We start from the raw sequence: 23384 nt of genomic DNA on the forward strand, positions 1-23384 counted from the left end.
GATTGGATGGGTTGAGACCAACTCATTTGACAGTACATCAGCGTGCGATTGTTGTGAATGTGTTGTTATACAGTAAAGTCTGGCACGTGGCTGCGGTATATCCGTTAGCAGGTCCGGATGTTACGAGGCTGTTAAAGAGGGTTTTCCATTTTCTTTGGGGTTCCGGGTGTGAATGGTTGAGTAGGAGTGTGGTTACTTTACCGGTCAACAGAGGAGGATTGGGGTTGATTGATTTACGGTTACGAGTCAAGTGCATTTATTTGAAGTGGGGGTTACGCCGTGTGCGCGGTCATGCAGGGAGGGGCGTGAATGGCTTGCATGAAGAGGTGCGAATGTGGTGGGGAGGGTCGGAGATGAAAGTGTGTGAAGACGTGTTGCGGGCGTTGCTGCATGTACGGGACCCTAATAAAGTTCGAGTAGGTGTTTTGGAGCGTGTTGTAAGGGCGAAGGTAGTCGTGAAAGCTGAGAGTATCTACCCTATGTATGCGTGGAAGGATATATGGGAAAGATTACGGTTGATGCGCGTGCGTCCAAATGTGCGAGAGGTATTTTTCCGTTTTCTCCATGGTATACTGCCGTCGGGTGCTGCACTTAAGGAAAGAGGGTTGATGGTGGAGGGCGCGTGTCGGGTGTGCGGGGATGAGGAGACTGCGTTTCATGTAGTGTATTTTTGTGATAATTTGGGGAGTATCAGGGAATGGATGGGTAAGGTTCTGAGGACAGTGGGAGGAGGCGGGATATTAGTATTGAGGGCGTTAAGTTTGGACGTGGGAGGCGTCGAGGCGCCTGTGCAACGTGCAATCACGTATATAATTGCGGATTTTGTTTTTGTATCCTGGGCAATGAGAAGGAATGGGGATTGGGAGGTGCGCAAAAGGGTGTTGGCGGGGACCATTTATAGAACGTTGTGTTATAATCGGGAAATATATAGAAGTCGCTGGGACCAGGCTTTTTCAGCAGGGTACCGTAGTATGAGTGTGAGAGCATTGTTAACGTTGTGAAAGGGGGGGGGGGGAGTGAATTTCAGGGGATGGAACGGGCTTGTCTCCGGGGTTGGGTATGCACAACGGCTGGTTTACTGTGTGTATCTGTGTAATGCGTGGTTGAGGAAAATGTGGTTGTGTGAGTGGATGTGGTGGTGAAGTTATATGTGTTATAGATGTCTTAAGTCAGAGTCTACTGCCTTCTTTCTTTGTTGAAGTACTTGATGTACCTTTCGGCTATGGCCTGGCAAACGGGGTTTTGTGTGTTTGTACCGAGCATTTTATTGCTATGTTATATAATGTGTATAGCCTGTAGATGAGTGCGGAATGATTATGGCTTTTTCTAGTTTTGTGGCTGACTCGTAAGACTTGTGGTAAGGCGAGTATGTACTTTGTTTTATCATGAGATTGTGATGTAGGTTCTTTCGGTTATCGATTATTTGTGTTGGTTGTGAGTAACCGATATATTTATATATTTATCATACTATTCTTCTTATTGTATTGTATTGTGCATTGGCAATGTCCCAGTATATTATGTAAATAGTGTATACCCGAAGGGATTATGGTTTTATTTATATTATTGAACCTGCTACAGGGGTCACCTACATGTTATGTTCTTGTTGTTGTTCTTGTGTACATAGGGTTAAGATTGCCCATCTTCTTAATGTTATGTTTTGTCACAAGCGATATTTTCTAGTATAATTGTGTAACCTCTTGTGTTTGTTAATATTGTGTTTATTTGCTATTGTACGTTCTGAGAGATTGTTTTCAAAATGTGTTTATATACAATGTGTATCAACCCTAGTTTAAGGGTTTTTATGTTAAGCTAAGTATTGTATTTTAAATAAAATAAAAAAAAAAAAAAAATACTTATCATCCGACTAATAGGTGTACATTATTATCACCCTGAGTTCCATGAAATTTACATAAGAATTAATACATATATTGACAATCCTCACAATCCTTCCCGTCTTCTAAATACAGTGTACATATATCCAATGACATTTCGTTATGATCCAATCATATTTACTTTACACTTCCCCTTTTCCCCAGTGCAAGATAAATGCCACTTGCACTAGAGTCACAACACCTTACATTTGTTCACTTAAAACGTATAAAATAAGAACTAACATAAATAACTTATAACAATATATAGATAGTAATTATTTGACAAAGTGAAGAATACCAACTAATATGGTAACAGTACACTAGAAATTGTAACTCACTCACTAATACATATTCCCATTTTTTATGTATTATCATGTTCAACAAGATATATATATTTATTAACAATGTTCCAGAGCAATATCAGACTTACTCTGTCACGCACTAAGTTACACAATATAACTTATGGCTCCTAATAAAACATGTACCGGGCAGTACTACCTCAATCATTAACAAAACCATCCTGGCAAAAGACACTTCAGAAAGCCACCCCGTGCCATCCCCTGACCCCATGCTATCTGTATTAAAAAAACACAAACTCACGTTCCCTTCCATGCTCAAGTTCGTACCTGACGTCGAAAGTCATAAAACCCCTGTCTCTTAACCAAATGTCACCAGTTCACCCCCCCTACGCCCCCCCCCTCATTCCTAACGACTTTACACCCATATGCTCCACTACCACACTTTTATTCCACCTTCCATCCTCCACTAATCTCCAAAAAAGAACAAGAATGCCAGTTTAGGGAGAACCAGCCCAATCCAGCTCTAAACTACACCCAACCCTAACATTACACCTACCGTCAGATTACGATAACCCAAAGGAAAACTATTTACCCACAACCTCCCATATAGTAGCCTATTTCTGCATACTGTACGATACACACTCGCCGCAAGCGCCCGCACCCTATATTCACCCCCCACCTCCCGCATGCACTAAGACACATACAAAAAATCTGCCACTACATACACCACTGCCCTCCGAATGTCCTTGGAAACCCCTCCCACATCAAAATGCAAAGCCCTCAAAGTCGAAATGTTTCTCCCCCCTCCCGCCACTATACCCAGAACTCGCTAACCATGCCCTTACAAAACCCAAGTTTTCACAAAAATATATGGAATGAAAAGCCGTCTCCTCTTCCTCACAATGCAAACAAGTGCCAGCACCTACATAACCCATTCTATATAGCACTGACCTTGTAGCTAGAATTCCCATAAAGAATCTATAAACCACTTCACGAACCCTTGGCTTTAATCTGATCTTCCGAAAGTCTTCCCAAATGCCCCTCCAATCATACATTGGGTATGTAGCTACTCCCTGTATCACTGTACCCTGCCAACCTGTCCTCCCAAGCCTACTTACCCTTACTTTTTTTGCTTCCCTTACTGCCAACAAATTTCGCACCATATCTTCACACTCCAGTAGTGCCTTTCCCTTCCACCATTTTCGCACATCCTTCATGACCTCTCCCACCCTTCTACCCCTCTCCCCTCCCACCCTCAAGTACCGCTGCTTCACATACACTGCCTTCACTCGTGTGTCCTAAGGTATAAGACCCAGCCCACCCTGCCGCACGCCCATCATCACCACCTCCTTCCGTAGCCATGGCTTCCCATAACCCCACACATACCTCAAAACCACCCTCTCCAGTTCCTGAATATCACAGGACCTCAGGGGATATATTTCTGCCACGCCCCACACTTTACTGTACACAAGTGTATTTACTACCACCACCCTCTGCTGCAATGTTACATCCCCAGCCCTCCACCCGCGCATCCTACCCATCGCTCTACTCACTACTTCCTTGGAATTTATTCTCTGTGCCTCCCCAGCGTCCGTCATATACACAACCCCACATATCTTAATTCTATCCACTACCTTCCACCCATACTGCTCCCCCAAACCCCCCCCACCCACCCACGTGCCTACTTCTAATAACTTTGACTTTGCTCCATTAACCCTCATCCCTGTCGCCCCACCAAAAATCTCTATTATACGTCCCACATTTCCCAATCCTATTTCCCCTCCTACCAAAACTGTGGTGTCATCCACATACCCCACAATACCACATCTCCCAGGACCCACCTCTCCCTGTTCCCACACTCCTTCCTCTATAAGCCTATAAAAAGGGTCCTGCATGCATGCAAAGAGGATTTGAGACAAGGGGCAACCCTGTCGCAAACCCATCCCCATCTGCACCGGCAACCCTAACTTCCCATTAACCTGTACCCTGACCGTTGCAGGCGTATACAAAGTAGTAGCCCAGCGCACAATCTCATCACCAAAACCCTGTTTTTTTAAAATACACCACAACATATGTCTATCTACACTGTCATAAGCCTGCTTCCAATCAATCCCCAAGATCCCCCCCCCCGTTGTCTACCCTCCACAAAATCCTTAATTCTTCCATGCCCCTCACGCATACTTCGACCTGGAATCCCACACTGTCCTCGATGTAGGACTCGGTCAAGCACCTTTTTCATACGGTTGCCTAAAACGTTCGCAAAAACTTTATAATCTGCACACATGAGGGAGATCGCCCTCAAAGCACCCAAGGTCTTACCCCCCCCTCCCTTATAGACCAAAACTACTACCCCCGTGCCCTGCGATTCCCCCAACACTCCCCTTTCCTTCATACAGTTAAACAACCAGACCAGACACTCCTTCATACAATCCCAATGTGTAATATAGAAATCATTAGGAATCAAAATGGGATCATTTCAGCTGAACCTGAACCATCATTATCACGCTGTAATAATAATTCATTATTGTACTGTATTCAATTTACATTGTGAAATAAGATTAGTTTTACGAGTGTCTGTAACATTTACATTCTAGAATCTGCTCAAAATTTCTTAATAATGCAAAAACAAGCTTTCATTTTTTATAATCGTATTTAAGAAACTATTCCAGATGTCTGTACATCGTAATAACCTGTTCAAAATGGTTATGCATTGAATGAATGAATGATCGGTAATATAGTGATGACTTTGAAAAGTATACTTGTGTCTCTGTCTCACCAGTGAGAACTTCCTGCGAGTATGTGCGAGGGATGAGGCTGGGAAGGCGAGGGTGAGAGATGCCAACGTGGCGAGGAGAGTGTTTATGAGGGCTCTGTGATGGTCGTCACCAACAGTGGATACCGACCACACCTCTCCCAGGTACACAACCACCACCACTGTACCTGAAACATTTGTGCAGGAATTCTTACGTGTGTGCCCTTCAGCAGTATTGCCTAGAATTCGCCAGCCTCCCCACAAACTCTAATAATGATCATTTCCTCGGCATGTGGCTGTCAAAACAAGTGTACTGGACACTAATTACTTACCAATATGATGTCCTTGATACTTGGTGCCTGGTCCATTACCAGGCAGAATAATCCATCACACATAGTCACTAAATGAAGCGAACACTAACACCTGGCTGCTTACATGACGTGTGGCGAATGACACTGTGACCAGCTCTTGGACTGACTCCCACCAAGCTTTACGTATATATGACTAACGAAATCGTAATGACACGATTGCAAACAAACTCTCTGACCGCGGGTTCAAATCCCGCCCGTGGTATGGTTTTACGTCTACACTTCTCTAGTTCAATTAATTAGTCCTTACCAACCCTGCACAAGATTATGGACTGTAATTTACTGAATGAGGAAATGGACTTACGTGCCCCCAGGTCCTTCTCTACCTGCGGAATGCAGAATACATCAATAACACTTAACGAAATGTAGGAATAGAGGTGTATGGGCAATGCTGGGAGGGAGCTTTTTCGTTGGGGTATAGGAATCTAACGATGGAAACGTTACAGGAGTACTGAGGTGTAGGTAGGTATAATTCCTCGGTGAAGCCAAGGGGTTGGTCTCCTGGGTGGAGGAGGGAGGTTACCTGGAGGTTACCTGGAGGTTATTCCGGGGATCAACGCCCCCGCGGCCCGGTCCACGACCAGGCCTCCCGATGGATCAGGGCCTGATCAACTAGGCTGTTACTGCTGGCCGCACATACATAATTCCTCGGTGGAGCCAAGGGGTTGGTCTCCTGGGTGGAGGAGGGAGGGAAGAGTTAGGTTTTTTTGGTGTCTGACTATACGTTTTATTTGGTGTGTATGGTGATCGGGGTGTAATGTAGTGGTGAGGGGACCTTTGTGTGGTCTGGGGCATAGTGTCTTGCTGGCGTGAATGAGTGTCAGTCTGAGAAAGGGGGGGGGGGTACTCAGAACCACGGTATGGTTTTCTCAATGCTGAGTTATGCTGCACTGCTAAGTCATCAATAGAGGCTGCGCCGTGGTTAATGTTTTTTTTTTTTTTTTGTGAATTTTAATATCCCAGGCTGGTGTTAGTTGCATATAGCGTGCATTGTTTGGAGTTTAGTAATGCAATTATTTTATGAGATGTATTCTGTAAGCACCTGTTAATACTGGTTTTACTAAGTACATAAGTCACAGCAATGTATGTAATGCGACCTGCGAGTCGTACAGTGTGCTGTAGATTTGTTTTAATTACAGGTCTGGTGTGTAGCTAGATGCTTATATTGATGCTTTGTGTGGATAATGGTCTGAACCAGTTTGTTCAAAATTACTTCTTTCCTATATTGTGCGCTGTACATTACATGATGCGGTTTTCTTACCGAGTGGTCCATTATTGTGTACAAGTTCTGTATATACATGCCTCTGATACCTTACTGATGATATGGCTATGCCATTTTCGTTACAAGGTTTGGGTCGGTAGAATAGCAGATTTTAGTAGTAAGAGAATAAATTGGTGGGGTGAAGTGGGATCCTGCCGGGGCGGGGGGAGGGGTGGGTTACGTCAGTTGTAATTCTATTGTCTATATGCCATGCATTATAGTAAGCAGTACAATTATTCAAGTGGATGTAGAATTTTTTTTACATATCATGGATTTTTTTTGTAACCATGGTATAGGTTAGTTTTACTAGGTAGCTCCTTTATGTTTTGGTGATATTATAATGTCTTATTTGCTGTGTATCCTAGGATTGTGGGACAGAGGTTTTGTTTTCACACAATACTGATGTGTGCATGTAATATCATTGTTGTCTGGACGGCAGACTTGGTAACGCTTTCTCAATTTATTTTATATCTGATGTATGGATTTTGATAAAACATAAAAAAAAATCACTTTTTGTTAATAGTTTATAATTTAATGTTTTGTGATTTTGGTGTTCATGTACCACCATTGTTTGTTAATACTTATTACATAAGTTACTGACGAGTTCAGGATATGTTCTTAAATTTAAGTTGAATTAATATGATTCTTCAGATTGGTGAATGTGGGTATAATTTTAATATGTGTGTGTGTGGGGGGGGGGGGGGGAGAAACGTCAGCTGTGTGTCAGCACAGGCAATTGTAATATTTTGTATAATGCCGGGTTTTGAATACGTTGCGAGTCGTATTTTTGAGTGGCATACTGCCATTAAGTATGGTGTTATTTTCTGTATTAAACACTTACAGTGCTACAATCAATCGACATGCATGACATTTATTATCCAGCAGGTATTACGCGAGTGATTAGTCGAACCCTTACATTGACATTTGCCGGGCAGAAGATGTGGGTCAGTGAGTACCCAGGTGGTCAGAAGGGTCTGTATACAAACATAAACCAGGTGCATGTGCAACTCTTGGGTATCTTTATTGAGGAAACGTTTCGCCACACAGTGGCTTCATCAGTCCATACGTAGGAGAAACTTGAAGAACAGGAGAAGAATGAGGTAATCAGTCCCTCAACCTTGAGTCGATGTGTTCAGTCCATCAATCCTGAATAGAATTCTATTCAAGATTGATGGACTGAACACATCGACTCAAGGTTGAGGGACTGATTACCTCATTCTTCTCCTGTTCTTCAAGTTTCTCCTACGTATGGACTGATGAAGCCACTGTGTGGCGAAACGTTTCCTCAATAAAGATACCCAAGAGTTGCACATGTGTCTAATTTATCAACATGTCGGTTCTCTGAACCATTCATCTATAAACCAGGTGAGCTGGCCCACCCTCCGTGGGCTAGCTCACGGAGGGTGCCCATATAGTATCACCACACCCACAGGTTGCGCCCGGGGTGGGTGTGGTGTAATGCCTTGCGGCTGAGGGCCACGCAGCTATTACCATGGGTGTCAGGCCTTTCTCACACAGTCACAGGGAGTTGGGGTGACCCCTTTTTTTCTCAAGTGGCCAACAGGACCATTACTAGGGGAGTGGAGTGGACCCCAGCCCCATAGAGATGGAACACTCTGAACCTATGCCAAATGGACAATGAACACGTGCTGTATTACCTGGAGAGAGTTCCGGGGGTCAACGCTCCCGCGGCCCTGTCTGTGACCAGGCCTCATGGTGGATCAGGGCCTGATCAACCAGGCTGTTACTACTAGCTGCACGCAATCCAACGTACGAACCACAGCCCGGCTGGTCAGGTACCGACTGTATACAGTTACAAAAAAAATGTAAGAATTAAGAATGAAAGACTACCTAATTTACACATTATACACTATCAGTGATTTTCAAAGATATTCACTGGTTCGTTGGTCCACTTCCTGAACCCACTACAGGTTCATGAACACACACTGGTTCATAAACCCACACTGACTCAGAATAACATTCAGTCTAAAGGATCAAAGATGTGGAGGAATTCTAATGTGTGTACTTAAATGACTGTTAATTAAAACTAGCTCTAGACTCCGCCAGCCTCCCCACAGACTCAAACAGACTTGGTGATCATTTCCTCCACATATGGATGCAAAACCAAGTATGTTGGACACTGACTACTTACCAATATGATGTCCTTGACGACACCTAGTGCCTGGCCCATTACCAGACAGAATAATCCAGCACACTCAATGAATGGAACCTAGACTAACACCTTGGGTTCTTACATGGCGTGTGGCAAATAACAATTTGACAAGTTCTTGGACTGGCTCCCACTAAACTTTACATTTACACCACTGTATTTCAATTAAGTCCCTACCTACCTTGCATAAAATTACGGATTGCAGTCTGCTACTTAATAAACAAGGTGAGGAAATGGACTTACGTGCCTCAAGTCTTCATCTACCTTTGGACTCGGTGTGTGGTACTCGACACGTCAGTAAAATACACACATTAACTTCTGTCCTGATAAATAATGAGTGGTTGTCGTATATACATGTCGTCAAATCATTATAGCTGACACTGAGCTTAACCCATGCACTAGTAATTCTAGTGAGGTCACATCTCTGAGAGTTAATTGCAGCTTAGGTCTAGAAAATCCACCAAATCACTCAAGTGTCTTAATACTCTTTTATGCTCATCCTTGAATAGACGTTGGAGCACACACAAAATTAAAGGTAGGAAATTAGCCAGGCTCCTGGCTACTCTCGGAGACACATATACGGTGTTCCCTACATGGAGGCATCGGGCTCAAGACTGCCCGTTGGTAATACAAATTCGGCCAGCTCCAAGTGCCAGCTCTGCTCTGCCTTGGGCTCGGTTACCAGTACTGGCAATAAGGAGAATTGTTTAAGTGCTCTTGTGCTCAGTGAGAATGTCAATCATAAAGTCAAGGCTCTGAGATTTGGTGAGAAATAGATCTCATTTTTAATAATGAGAAATTGAAGATTTAGACATGACAAGAGGTGAGATATGGCAATATGGCTCTCTCCTCCGAGGTGAAGGGAAAGACATAAAAGCATTGTGACGTATGGTGGGTTATTGTCACAGGGTGTGCACTGTGCATGATACAACTAGCTGTGGGGTGTGCAGTGCTATCTTAAAATAACTGTCACAATATTTCATAAAAGAGGACAGAAAAATTAGTTTCCCATTATTATCCATGATTATATTATTGAGTTAGCATATTTATGATGAATTTACCATCTCTGGTGCGGTATACGGCGCTCGCCTAGCCTACATACAAAATATACGCCCCTGTTAAAAACAACCCCTTATAACCCTACTTAGTAGAGAGGTCATAACTGTCATGGTGACCCCAAGGGTCACGAAGCCATCTCAAAGGATGGGGAGAAGGTATAGCCGGTGGAGCAAATTCCACCACAAATTTAGTTTATTTTTACCCATCTCAAATGCAGATTATATACATCTAGAGGTGTCCATTTCTCCCATCTCAAATGCAGATTATATACATCTAGAGGTGTCCATTTCTCAGTGTACGAGTTTTTGGCTGAAAATCTGAAGGGAGTGGACATGGTGAGCAGGCGCTCTCTGAGCCTGCTCCTTGGCAAACTTATCCATTCGAACCGAACTGCTGGAACACTTACCGATGCAGGCAGTGACCTGAGTAGTGGTGGAGGAGGTGAGACGAGTGGAAGACAGCGACCAGTGACCTCGCAGTGCCCTGCACGCCGACACACCGAACAAGGCACCAAACATGTGTACAGTGACGCAGCCTCCGCGGTCCACCGCCTGCCTCACCGACACACACCACAAGACGGGAAGAGATACATAAATTACACACACACCCCGTGAAGAAAAGGCGCAAAACAAGCTTTTATTGCGACGACGTTACTGTGACTATGGTATTGTGACAAATGTATTGGGACAATAGTATTGTGAGAAAAGTATTGCAACAAAGGTATTGTGATAAAGGACCCCACTGGAAATAAGTCAGTCAGACTTTTTTTATGGGGGGGAAGGGGGTTATCCAAGGTTCTCTACATACATGCTGCTATGTATGATAATCTATGTAACTGTATTTGTGTATACCAGAATAAACTTACTTACAAAGGTATAAAGACAGCAGTATTGTATTCAACACAGCCAAGAATAATTATAGGACAGGCATGATAACTAAAAGTGCATTCGTTGTTATTATTATTATTAATATCACTGTTTTGTTGCTGTTTCTCTTAATAATAATAATAATAATGGTTAGGGCAGTGAGAGAAGATGGAGCAGGATATGATGATCATTAAGGGTATACAGTTCTGGGGTGGAAGAATGGAGTAGGGTTCATCTCTGTTACGGTTGCAGGGAGGGGGATAAAGGTTTTTAGCGGCATGGGCTTGAGGATCCAGCAAGCGTAGATGAGCGTGTTAGATCAGTGTGTGTGTAGAGACAAAAGGCTTTAGTGACGACGTGCTGTTGGAGTGTGAACAAAGTAACATTTATGAAGGGATTCTGGAAAACTGGTTAGCCAGATATGAGTTCTGGAGGTGGACGTGAAGTGCCTGCACTCTGAAGGAGTTGTGAGGATGCTGCAATTCTGAAGATAATATGAACTGTCATGTCTGTTCACTTCTGGCAAGACAACTATTGAATTAATGATGAATAAATTTTATTTTTTCTTTGCCTTGGTGGGAGATGGTCAGTGTAGTAAAACTAATAATAATAATGATAAAAACAAGAACAATAAAAGTAATAATAAAACAATAATAATAATAATAATAATAATAATAATAATAATAATAATAATAATCTAGAGCATAATTGACCCCAGGTGAAACAGCAAGGAGAACCTTGATGCCAGTGTAGGCTCTCGTGATCCAAGAAATTGGAGTCTATTCTCGCATTTGGATCAAACTTGATCGCCTCCCATTCCCTGGTCGCCGCATGAACCCATACAGTTTTGGAGTTTCCCCACAAAACCTGGAGACCATATGGGTCACCTGTGAACTCCAGGACTCACCAGGAGGTGACTAGAGGCTAGATGGTTGCTGAGAGTGTAGATAGGAACATGGGAGAGGGTGAGGACGATCAACTGAATGGGAGAGGCCAGTCCCATCACGGCACCATGAGCCACTCCTACACTCACACTAGCCATACACCCTCGTAGCAAGCTGCAAGTATACATGCATACACACGGTCCACCTCCGTATACATATTGCAAGTGGATTCATATATATATATATATATATATATATATATATATATATATATATATATATATATATATATATATATATATATATAAATATATATATATATATATATATATATATATATATATATATTTATTTATTTATATAAAACAAGTATATTTATATTTTTTTGAGAATGTATCCAATATTTTTTTTTAGGATTTACCTTCAAAATGCAAGGGTACGAAATTTTGTGAGATATCAACAACACTTCCTCACATTCACTTAAATATCACAGCATTGTTGAATGCCCCACGTGGATTTATTTTTTTATGATAATAATATCATTAAATTCTGCAAGACAAGCCACGGGGGGGGTAGGGGGGTGGAAATCTTCACCTCAAGATCTTTCAAATGTCTCCCTGAGTCATCAAGAGCTACACACTGTTCATTATATAGCTCCTGGTAACGCATGGAGACCTATGAAAGATCTTTAGCTGAAGATTTCCATCCCCTGTGGCTTGTTTTGCATTGTTAAGATCGTCTGACTGTGATATTGCTTCATTAAACTGTATAATTTTCTCGCAAGCTTATTAATTTTAAAGTCCACTGAGGGGAAGACCAACCTGTAAATGTCAATGTAAATGAATTCTTGGCCCTGGAGGAATCCCCCACAGAGAATGGACCACTGCAGAGTGATGGACGACAGCAGCAGAGACCAACCCATACTACTGTAGGAATACTCTCGCAAGAATGCCAACCTCATGCCCATGCCAACAAACACTATTATTTCTATGTTTAATAGCTCTGAAAGGTATATGGAAATCTTAATGTTAGTTTTTATATGACCTCTTTATCGATTTTTTTCTTGTCAGAAATTACTTACACAATTAGGGATTTCAACATAAAGTTTTGCTAAGTTAATATTATCGCGGGGTTCTTAAGAAGAGTGAAATTAGCAATGATACGAAAATGGAGGCTGTTATAAGAATGTATCATGGGACAAAGACGGATCCCAGTGTCCTGTGCCCTGGTGGCTGAAGTTCTCGCTGCACACAGCGAGGGTGGCTAGCTTGGTGTACAAAGGGATGGTGTATTTAATGATATTGGCACATATATATACTATATACTACACAAGTATTGCATCACTTACAAAAAACAGAATAATTGGTTTCTCCAGATATTAGTGGCATTCACATTTATTGCATCATAAGTTAATCGTTTATTTATTACATATCTTTGAAGATAATTTCTCTACATAAGTTATTTAGATTAGGTTAGAGTGTGTTGATTAGCATCTCATTAATACCAGATCAGCATTTCGAGGAGTAAGTATTGCCACTATAAAACCAGACTATAAGTTTGATGTTATAAGTAGTGGTGTTTCTTAAAGTTTATACAATTTAGCATTAATTTTTAAAGGTGTGGACGGGTAAACTAGTGGAAGGCCTCGGTCAGATGACCAAAAGCTCTAGTGGCGAGTCATAAAATGACTAAGACCGCGTCAGAAACACTTGTCCTATTTCCTGACGTCTTACCTAACCTAAATATTATACACCCAATCATGTCATGTTTTGATTTATCAATCGTCTTTGAATGTTGAAATCCCTACTTTTTTAAGAGAACAGCTTAATTTACAAAAGAAAGCCCCCTCAAGGAAGGTTCCTTGATGTTGGTGAGGGGCTCTTGATTTAGGGAATTGGATCTGTGCTCCAGTTCCCCGAATTAAGCCTGAATGCCTTCCACATCCCCCCCCCAGGCGCTGTATAATCCTCCGGGTTTAGCGCTTCCCCTTGATTATAATAATAATACAAAAGAAAGTTATTTTTTTAGAACGTGCAAAAACAAAAAAAAAATACGCATTGTGTAATGAAGTAACATAGGGACGTTGTTACTGTGATGACATAAGATATTTGGAAATTTCTATGCTAACTGCCCCTAGGTGAGCGTCAAACTTAGCTAGTACTGCTGACGCAGACACCCTAGGTTGATTCTCCCAGGCTCACATATGGCTCATGCAACTGATATTCAATTACAGCTGCTGACGTGAGAATGTACAAAACGTGAAGTTAACTCACTTGGTGGTAAGGAGCTCGATGTTCCGTGACTCCCTGGACCACGGAGATGTACTTCAAATTTCCGAGCGTATGTTACACTCCCCCACAGATTAGCTACCTACTATTCCTCAAGGACGGCCGCCTGTGTTGCTAGGGACTGTAGATTTCGCCACCCTGTGAGAGGGCCTGATAGGGACGAGTAACCTATACTTTCGGAAACCGCTCAAGGATATCTTGTTCCCCAACCAATTGTAATTTCTGCCGGTGTTTTGAGTGCACATTCGTCACGTCTTTACTTCGTGATGTTTGATAGCAACTGAACAAGCCAGTGAATTCTAGCTTTGAGTTCGAATTTTGAACTACTGGCTACTGTCTATGCGACTATATTTTGACCTATTTCTAACTATTCTAGGTCCTATAACGATGTTATTATCTCCTATGTTTATTATCTACTCTGTGTAACTACTTAAATATGCCTAAAATGTCAAATATTATATACAAGTGTTTATGTAAGCAGTTATATTAAGGGCTACTTATGCTTCACTATAAACGTTTCCGTGGAACAGTTTTCGACTCCAAAATAATTTCCACAAGATAGTAACAGTGTAAGAAATTAAAATTATATATTACTGTAATTATTTTAGCATTAAAGAACACATAGGGAATGCAGCCATAAATATTTATCCAAACAAATGAAGTAATATGACAAGAATAACGCATGGTGCAATGAACAACCTGCTCTGTGAGAAAGAAGTTTAAATGTAGACAAAAACAAGGAAAAAATGGCTGAGAGAGAGTGAAGGATAAATATTAATAACTAATTTCAGCTCTAAACCTATGCGAGTCATTCAGCGCAAGCGTGGTGGAGGCTCGATCCTCCATTTACTGAACGCGAGATAAATGGGCTTCCTATTGATGTATTGACTGATGCAGTGGCATTACTATTTAAAAAAAAAAAAAACATTTTTTTTTGTACAGAGCGAAGGAGAGAACAAGAAAAGGGAGATACTGACGGTGATGAAGTAGAGTTCCTGGGTTCTCTTCAGAATAGTTACCACCAAGGATGGGATGAACGTTGTTTCCTTCATGCGAGGCGTCCGCCAGCTCACCATACCTGCCATCAGGAATACTATAGTTTGTTGTCATGTGACTACAACTGCGTCCTCCATACTGCCGGTCAAATATGCTACTTGCATTTAATAGCCATTGGATGTGATAACGTTATAATTAAAATTTATTAAAGATCAATACCATACAGATGTCCCTATTACATACAAATTAAATATTATTGTTTAGTAGATCAACAAGAAAGCCTACATATATAAGGCTACAACAAGTTTAAATTATCTCTGATTCCCTATTCTAATTGCTTGCAATAAACAATAATAATTTCTACAAGTACATGATACATCATTGATATATTATATAAATAAAAAATAATTGGCTATGCAAAGCACTAAAGTCAGTATTTCAATTTTCCCAGTTTTTTTCACAGAAAAAAAATGAGGACATACACAGATCAAAATTACTCCAAAGTTTTCTGTAAGTTTAATTGATCAGCGTTTAAAGTTTAAGTACATATGTATATAAGTAAATAAGTATGTCTTATTTAACCCATGGATTCACATTATTATTATTATAATCAAGGGGAAGCGCTAAACCCGGAGGATTATACAGCGCGTGGGGGGGGGGGATGTGGAAGGCATTCAGGCTTAATTCGGGGAACCGGAGCACAGATCCAATTTCCTAAATCAAGAGCCCCTCACCAACATCAAGGAACCTTCCTTGAGGGGAATCCATGGATTCACAACATGTCATTTCTTACATATGGGTAGAGGGAGCACAGATGTTATGGTTACATAAAAGAACAAAAAGCAAATTTTTCCTGGATAAGTCGATAAAATTATTTATTTGTGATCACAAGACGCAGTCTCCAGTTATTTCACAAAAAAAAAATTTGATTATTATAATATGTATATTAAAACTATGACAACTTGAAGTCGAGGCAAAGTTTCCTTTGAGGGAAAACACATCGAGACTAAAAGTTTGAAGACGAGCAGAAGATTCATTCTTCAGTAATAGCACGAAATCCGACAAAATTTGCCCATACACAGCCTTTACCCCCCAGAAATTTCATCCAGTCAGTTATTAAAGATTGATGATAGCGTTTCATTTAAATCAAAGGAAAGTGCTAAGCTCGTAGGGGTTATACAGCGACTGTAAAACGGGAAGAGCTCAGATTCAATCCAAGCAAAAGAAGGATAAATCCAGCTCATTGGATCATAAGTTCCTCATAAACATCAAGGCACCCCCCTCGGGAAGAACAATCCAGTTATATAATCCTAAATATTACTAGACCATTTAGAGAATATTAGTGGTAAAATGGCACCTACACACTCCATTAATAATTCCACATTTCTCTAAATAGGATACAGAGAATACTGAAATTTTGAAGCTGATCAAAAACGCTTCCTAAAATTATTGCATGGAAAACAGTTTCAGAGATGATCTATTTGAAATTAAGCAGAGGGACACATGTATTTGTCAATTGTCTTAAGAACCTTCACCTAGCAATCGTTCACAAGTGTTGAAAATTTGAAGTCGATCGGTGTTGCTATCTGACATCAACACCATAGATTATTATTATAATCAAAAAGAAGCGCTAAGCCACAAGGACTATACAGCTCAACACCATAGAATGGTGGTACAGGGGATATATTCTAAAATATATTTGCTAAGCTCTGGGCCATCTCTTGGGCATGGTCTACTTACAGCGGTGGATCCCTCCTATTTGTGATGTGACTTCAGCTGCAGCACTTCGTCTGACTCCAGTATATAAGAGGTCATCTTCCATCCTATGCTTCAGATTCATCAAGGTAGGTGTTAAACACCTGCTCGTAGGCTGAGGGACTTATTACCTCATCTTCCTCTGTTTTCGCAAATCTTGTCTGTATTGATAAAACCACCAGTTGGCAAAACATCTTCCAAGATACCCCGGTGTTGCAAATGTGTCTAAGTCCTCATCATTTTAATGATAGGATGATATTGTGGCCGGAGAAGTGACAGATGCTGTTTAATGTAGACCAGTGTAAGATGTGAATTAAAAGTTGATGCATATGACTATTTTATGTGCTTATAACTGTGTTGACACACTTTTACATATCACCTACTACCTCAAAGTGCAGTGTGGTGATATTTGGGACTGAGAATCATAAATGGGTCACTGGACTGCTTGGCTCTCTGGTTATTGTAATTATTAGTTCCTCTATGTAATTACTGGAATCTATTATTTTTGCAACTCTCACTTGACTTGTAGAACGTTGCTTTTTAATGTTCAAGTAAACTTAAAGTTAGTGAACCACTAGCCTTGATGGTGACCACTGTGTTTGTTTCTTCCACAGCCGGAGAGTACTGAGCTGGCCAGCCATACATTCGACGAGCTGCATGACTTTGGCAAAAAAAAAAAAAAAAAATCAGTTGTGTTTCTTCTCTACTGACTCGCCAGCCAGCTAAGTTCAAGTATCAGTTTCACGGAGTTGGTGGCAGCGATCAGTGGCGCTTCTAGGGGTCTAAGGTCATGTTCAGGAGGAAACAAAGAAAAGCTATTTTCAAACCATTGTAATGTGCAAGACAGCTTACCAAGACAACGCCCTTATGTTTCAATACATGTGTGGGGGGAAGGGGGGGGGTGTTACTTGAGGTTGGCAAGTTAATATACATGGAGAGGTGTGTATCACTTAGTGTATATACACCGAGAGGTGTATACATCTGTGTATATACAGTGAGTTAATTTTAATGACTTTTAGAATTCTCATAACCTTGACTGATGGTGTGAAGGTGACATGCAGCCTTAATGACCCTCGTGTAGTCGACAGGTTTTAAACTTAATACACCAAGATATTCAGCGTCACCAGTTGAGTGTGACGCACCCATCACACTCATCCACCAGCTGGGTGCGTCACACTCACCCACCAGCTGGGTGCGTCACATTCACCCACCAGCTGGGTGCGCCACACTCACCCACCAGCTGGGTGTGTCACACTCACCCACCAGCTGGGTGCGTCACACTCACCCACCAGCTGGATGCGTCACATTCACCCACCAGCTGGATGCGTCACACTCGCCCATCAGCTGGGTGCGTCACTCACCCACCAGCTGGGTGCGTCACACTCGCCCACCAGCTGGGTGCGTCACTCACCCACCAGCTGGGTGCGTCACACTCACCCACCAGCTGGGTGCGTTACACACCCACCAGCTGGATGCGTCACACACACCCACCAGCTGGGTGCGTCACACCCACTAGCTGGATACGTCACACTCACCCACCAGCTGGATGCGTCACATTCACCCACCAGCTGGGTGCGTTTACTAACATTAACAAAACATGAAATCACTGGATTCATAGCAATTCATAGTGAATGCCTCTTTTGATAGGCTTCAAACCTTCTATTACCTGGAGTATACCTGGAGAAAGGGTTACGAGGGTCAACGCCCCCGCGGTTCGGTTTGAGACCAGGCTTCGTTGTGGACCAGATTAGATTAGATTTAGATTTTGCCACCGAAGTGGCTAGTTTATTGTGCACCCCATATCCATCCTGTGGACGGTAGCGCGAGAGCATATGGATACACAAAAGGCCCAGGAACTAGGCCCCAAAAGAGTTAACAGGAATACATATGGATTCATATCTACATATCTACAGTTCACTTATCTGTTACAAGCAAATTTAGGAAATTTGCTTAGTATGTCTGGTATTTTTTCCTTAATAAGATATCTTGACATGTCACATAGGTTATTATACTGTATGTGGTGGATCAGGGTCTGATCAACCAGGCTATTACTGCTGGCCGCACGCATACTGACGTACAGACCACAGCCCTATTTGAGGAATTTATTAAAATAAAACTTGGCATTCAATCTGAACTGTGTTAACTATAATTTACTAGTTTTATCAAATAATAATATAATAATCATATCTTTATGTATTACATGTACTTGTAGTAAATAAAGATATCTCTTCGACGGCTTCAAACTTTCACTGGTTATATTTTTTTCCTCAAACAAAGTTTCTGACTGATTTTGGGTTGTGTAACATTTAATCTGGTATTTTTTTAAAACAAACTGGTATATGTGAAATAACATAAATGTCTCTTGTGATCGATTTTTAACATTAAATACTGGTGAATCTTACAGAAAGATAAATTTGCCATTTAAAAGATAGCCTGAGCTTGCTACCATCTGCAGCTCATAAGACTGCCATCCCCACGAGCCCTTTTAGGGCGGGGTAGCTGGCAGACCAGAGGCCTAGCTTCTCCCTACGAGCCCCGTGAGGGCGGGGAATGTGGCTAGGCCTAGGGACAGTTGGTCCCAAAGACGAGGGGGTACTTGTGCCTCCTCCCATGGGAGACTTAAGTCTCGAGACACTCCCCAGATAGGGAGCCAAGGCCGGGTCACCACTACTTGGAAAAGACCCGGGCCGGGAGAATACCGGCGAATAAACAAACAAAAATTGCCATTTTCCATGAAGTGAGAAAATGGAAATACGGATTTTCATGTGATAATTTGTGAAAGCCTCATTTACGTATCTTCCAAACTCCATAATGATAATGCAGCTTCCGAGAGGGTTCAGAGTTCAAGTGTTGGTGTATATGATGTGTGATACCTAGAAAACGCTTTTTCAGAATGACTTTAAACTTTCAAATCTGGTGCTCTCTAGTGGAAGGTCTGAATCTGTTTTCTATTGCAGAAATTATTTTCCGTTTCATAACTTGTGAATGCTTAAGCAATTCTCTCTCATATGTGCGGGTTATTTGTATATTATGAAAGTTTCTTTTCAATCGCATCAAACCTTCGAATTTATAACTGCATTACAAAGTTATGTCGCACTCTGCACTATTCCAATCACGTGCATTCTGGATACAGTTGCTGTTGTTGTTGTTGATTCGCCGGTATTCTCCCGGCCCGGGTCTTTTCCAGATGGTGACCCGGCCTTGACTCCCTCTCAAGGGAGTGTCTGAGACCAAAGTCTCCCATGGGAGGAGGCACAAGTACCCCCTCATCGTTGGGACAAATTGTCCCCAGGCCTAGTCACATTCTCCGCCCTCACGGGGCTCGTAGGGAGAAGCTAGGCCTCTCTGGTCTGCCATCCTCGCCCCAGGGGGGCTAATGGGAATGGCAGTGTTGTGAGCTGCAAGCTGCTCAGGCACCTACCCTGCCCTAGAAGGGCTGGGCATGGTGTCGATCTTCTCTCTGGTTACAGTGGCAACACGAGGATACCTTTACTGGATTGCGTAGCTACCGAAATACATTTTGATATAATAATAATAATAATAATAATAATAATAATAATAATATTATTATTATTATTATTATTATTATTATTATTATTATTATTACTATTATTATTATTATAGAATTTTTACATAATCTGGTAAGTATACTTTTCTTGTGTGTGCATTGCCTGTTAAGTATTTTGAGGTATAATTTCTGTCTCTGCCGTGGGTTGAGGTACTGAAAGCTGGAGTTATGTGATACCCGATTATTATTATTATTATAATCAAAAAGAAGCGCTAAACCACAAGGGTTATACAGCGCATGATACCCAAGGGTGTTTCGGGGGTTAACGCCCCCGCGGCCCAGTCCATGACCAAGCTGGGGGATCCAAGGCCCACCAGGCCAGGGGAACCCATGGCCCACCAGGTCGAGGAGCTACATCTTTCTCCGATCTCGCAGCCGTAAAAGTTTACCTATTTTTTGTATTTAGCTGCACCTTTTACCGATCGTTTTTGCGTGAGTTGAGGTAAAGAAGACCGTGACTATACGAAGATACCCGACTAGGGTCGCGCAGCGACTGAAACAACTAATTTGTATATGAACTCCTATGGACCTAATTGTCCAGATGGTTCGTAAGTAAATACATACAGCATATATGTGTTCGTATGTGCCTTAAATAACAAAATTTATGCCTGTCATCATAATAACAAAAACTTCAGAAAATAATTCAACTCACTGCCCTTAGTTTTTTATAATGTTTAAGTGACCTTAAAATAGTTACCTGACATAGTAGGTGAAGAGCGTGATGAAGATTCCTTGAATAAGAAGTATAGTGGCAGTAGTGCGGGTTAGGTACCAGAGAGGCTTCTGATGGTGCTCCTCTTGGTACGGAACCGTCCCCTGGCATGTCCTCGCAGCCTCCGGGTTCTCCCTGCCAGCCTCCACACACTCTTGGGAGCGATCATCATACCTGTGGAACTTTCCATCCACGTACTCCTTGTATTCTTGTCTGGAGGAAGCCCTGGCAAGATCTGTGTGACCCTGGGGGCGCTCTTGTAGGGCGGGGGGAGTCCTGGGATAGCCTGTCTCCTTCTCTGTGGGGGTGCACCCCTCCTGCTGTGAATGAAGTAGGGTGAAGCCCAGAGCAGGGGCCCGGGCGATGGTGACACTCAGTCCCCTCAGGTGAATTCCTGGTACAGGAGGGTTCTCCCTCTCACGGGGTGGGGGAGGTGGTGACGAAGCCTTAAGGCACCCCACCATCACCAACACTACTACACCCCCACTGACGGTTCTGCAGCACCAACACAAGAACCTCTGTCGCCGCCAACACACACACGGTTGTAAATAGTATAGTGATACTGACAGTCTGTGGAAAAGGACACGTGTATAGTTTAGGACATTTATTAAGGGAAACGTTTCGCCACTAGTGGCTTCGTCAGTCCTGATGAAACCACGCGTGCTAAAAGTTTCATTTCATAAATATCTTGAGCTGTACACAAGCGTCCTTTTCAACACACTCGCTCGCTATGTATGTATTCCAACACTCACCACACTGTCACATCTACCTGCTTGTCAAAATATAAACATTTACCCTTCACACTGCCAATATTTACACTTTCAAAAAAACTTCCATTTTCTTTGTCTGCGTTAACAACAAAATGTTAAAAAATCTTATGTAAGATATATATCACGAAAATTTTGTCACTGTATATCATGTGTATATATAAACAGTATGATGGAAAGCCTACGGTATAGTAAGGTCTGATAATATCTGGATACACCTACAGCCTGTAGCACTAGTATACAAAAATGGTTTAAGAGAGCCTGTAGAGGCCTTCCTGAACGGTCTGGAGAATATAAATGGGGAAGGGGTTTACAGAGTGCGGAGACCTGCAGAAACCTGACAGAGTTTGGAAAGGACCACCCTGAGCTAGTAAAAATCTAACTGAATATGGAATATTATTATCAAAACTAAGCACTAAACCACCTGAGTACTGAATATGGAAAGGTATAAGAGAGCGTTGAGAAAGTTTCCCGAGGATGCCGAAAGATCTTTTAGAGCCTTGGAAACTTCTAACAGTGTATGAATAAGTTTGAAAAGATATGACAAGGCTTGTTGATGTCTGACAAGATCTGTTATAGTAGTATTATTAGTAGTAGTAGCAGTAGTATCATACTCGAAAATAAACTCTCAACAGGGCCAGGGGATTCGGAAGTCTAGGAGGGTGTGCAGAAATATGACAAAGAGTTTGTGGAGGTGTAGCAGTGTCTGGTGAGGTCAGAATGGGTCTAGAGATAGTGGCAGTGGTGGTTCTCTTATAAGCAGCACTACAACCACCACCAAGGATCCTCCCACTATTGTCTCGACTATCTCACCGCTCATCGTGGAACGGACAAACATGAAAGCACACTCGTACACGCGCGCGCACACACACACACACACACACACACACACACACACACACACACACACACACACACACATACACACACACACGGGGCCAGGAGCTAGGAATCGACCCCTGCAACCTTAACTAGGTGAGTACACACACACGCTGGACACCTGGTCCAGCAACTGGCTTCTCGAATTTAACCCCGCCAAATGCAAAGTCATGAAGATCGGGGAAGGGCAAAGAAGACCGCAGACGGAGTATAGGCTAGGTGGCCAAAGACTGCAAACCTCGCTCAAGGAGAAAGATCTTGGGGTGACCATAACACCGAGCATGTCTCCGGAAGCACACATCAACCAGATAACTGCTGCAGCATATGGGCGCCTGGCAAACCTAAGAATAGCGTTCCGATATCTTGGTAAGGAATCGTTCGAGACACTGTACACCGTGTACGTCAGGCTCATGTTGGAGTATGCAGCACCTGTTTGGATCCCACACTTGATCAAGCACGTCAAGAAATTAGAGAAAGTACAAAGGTTTGCGACAAGGTTAGTTCCAGAGCTAAGGGGAATGTCCTACGAAGAAAGGTTAAGGGAAATCGGCCTGACGACACTGGAGGACAGGAGGGTTAGGGGAGACATGATAACAACATACAAAATACTGCATGGAATAGACAAGGTGGACAAAGACAGGATGTTCCAGAGAGGGGACACAGAAACAAGGGGTTACAATTGGAAGTTTGAAGACTCAGATGAGTCAAAGGGATGTCAGAAAGTATTTCTTCAGTCATAGAGTAGTCAGGAAGTGGAATAGTCTAGGAAGTGAGGTAGTGGAGGCAGGAACTATATATAGCTTTAAGATGAGGTATGATAAAGCTCATGGAGCAGGGAGAGAGAGGACCTAGTAGCATTCAGTGAAGAGGCAGGGCCAGGAGCTGAGTA

At 42.3% G+C, this 23384-nt stretch overlaps 1 protein-coding gene across 3 annotated transcripts in view; it reads right to left on the reverse strand.

The window, feature by feature from the left end:
- The window catches only part of LOC128692875 (ammonium transporter Rh type B-like), a 40492-nt gene extending 18420 nt beyond the window's left edge, over nt 1–22072 (reverse strand). The window contains exons 1-6 of one of the 3 annotated variants that reach the window (XM_070092155.1): nt 20835–22070; nt 14796–14896; nt 12352–12532; nt 11554–11704; nt 10187–10331; nt 4947–5110 (exon numbers count right to left, since the gene is read on the reverse strand). In XM_070092155.1, the coding sequence (XP_069948256.1) occupies nt 4947–5110; nt 10187–10331; nt 11554–11704; nt 12352–12532; nt 14796–14896; nt 20835–21313 (1221 nt within the window). In that variant the 5' untranslated portion in view covers nt 21314–22070. Of the gene's footprint in view, nt 1–4946; nt 5111–10186; nt 10332–11553; nt 11705–12351; nt 12533–14795; nt 14897–20834 lie in introns of all 3 variants that reach the window. The other 2 variants (XM_070092156.1, XM_070092157.1) reach the window with 2 other exon arrangements.
- Nucleotides 22073–23384: the final 1312 nt, after the last annotated feature.

The sequence above is a fragment of the Cherax quadricarinatus genome, chromosome 38, assembly GCF_038502225.1.
Source record: "Cherax quadricarinatus isolate ZL_2023a chromosome 38, ASM3850222v1, whole genome shotgun sequence".
NCBI classification, from domain to species: Eukaryota; Metazoa; Arthropoda; class Malacostraca; order Decapoda; family Parastacidae; genus Cherax; species Cherax quadricarinatus.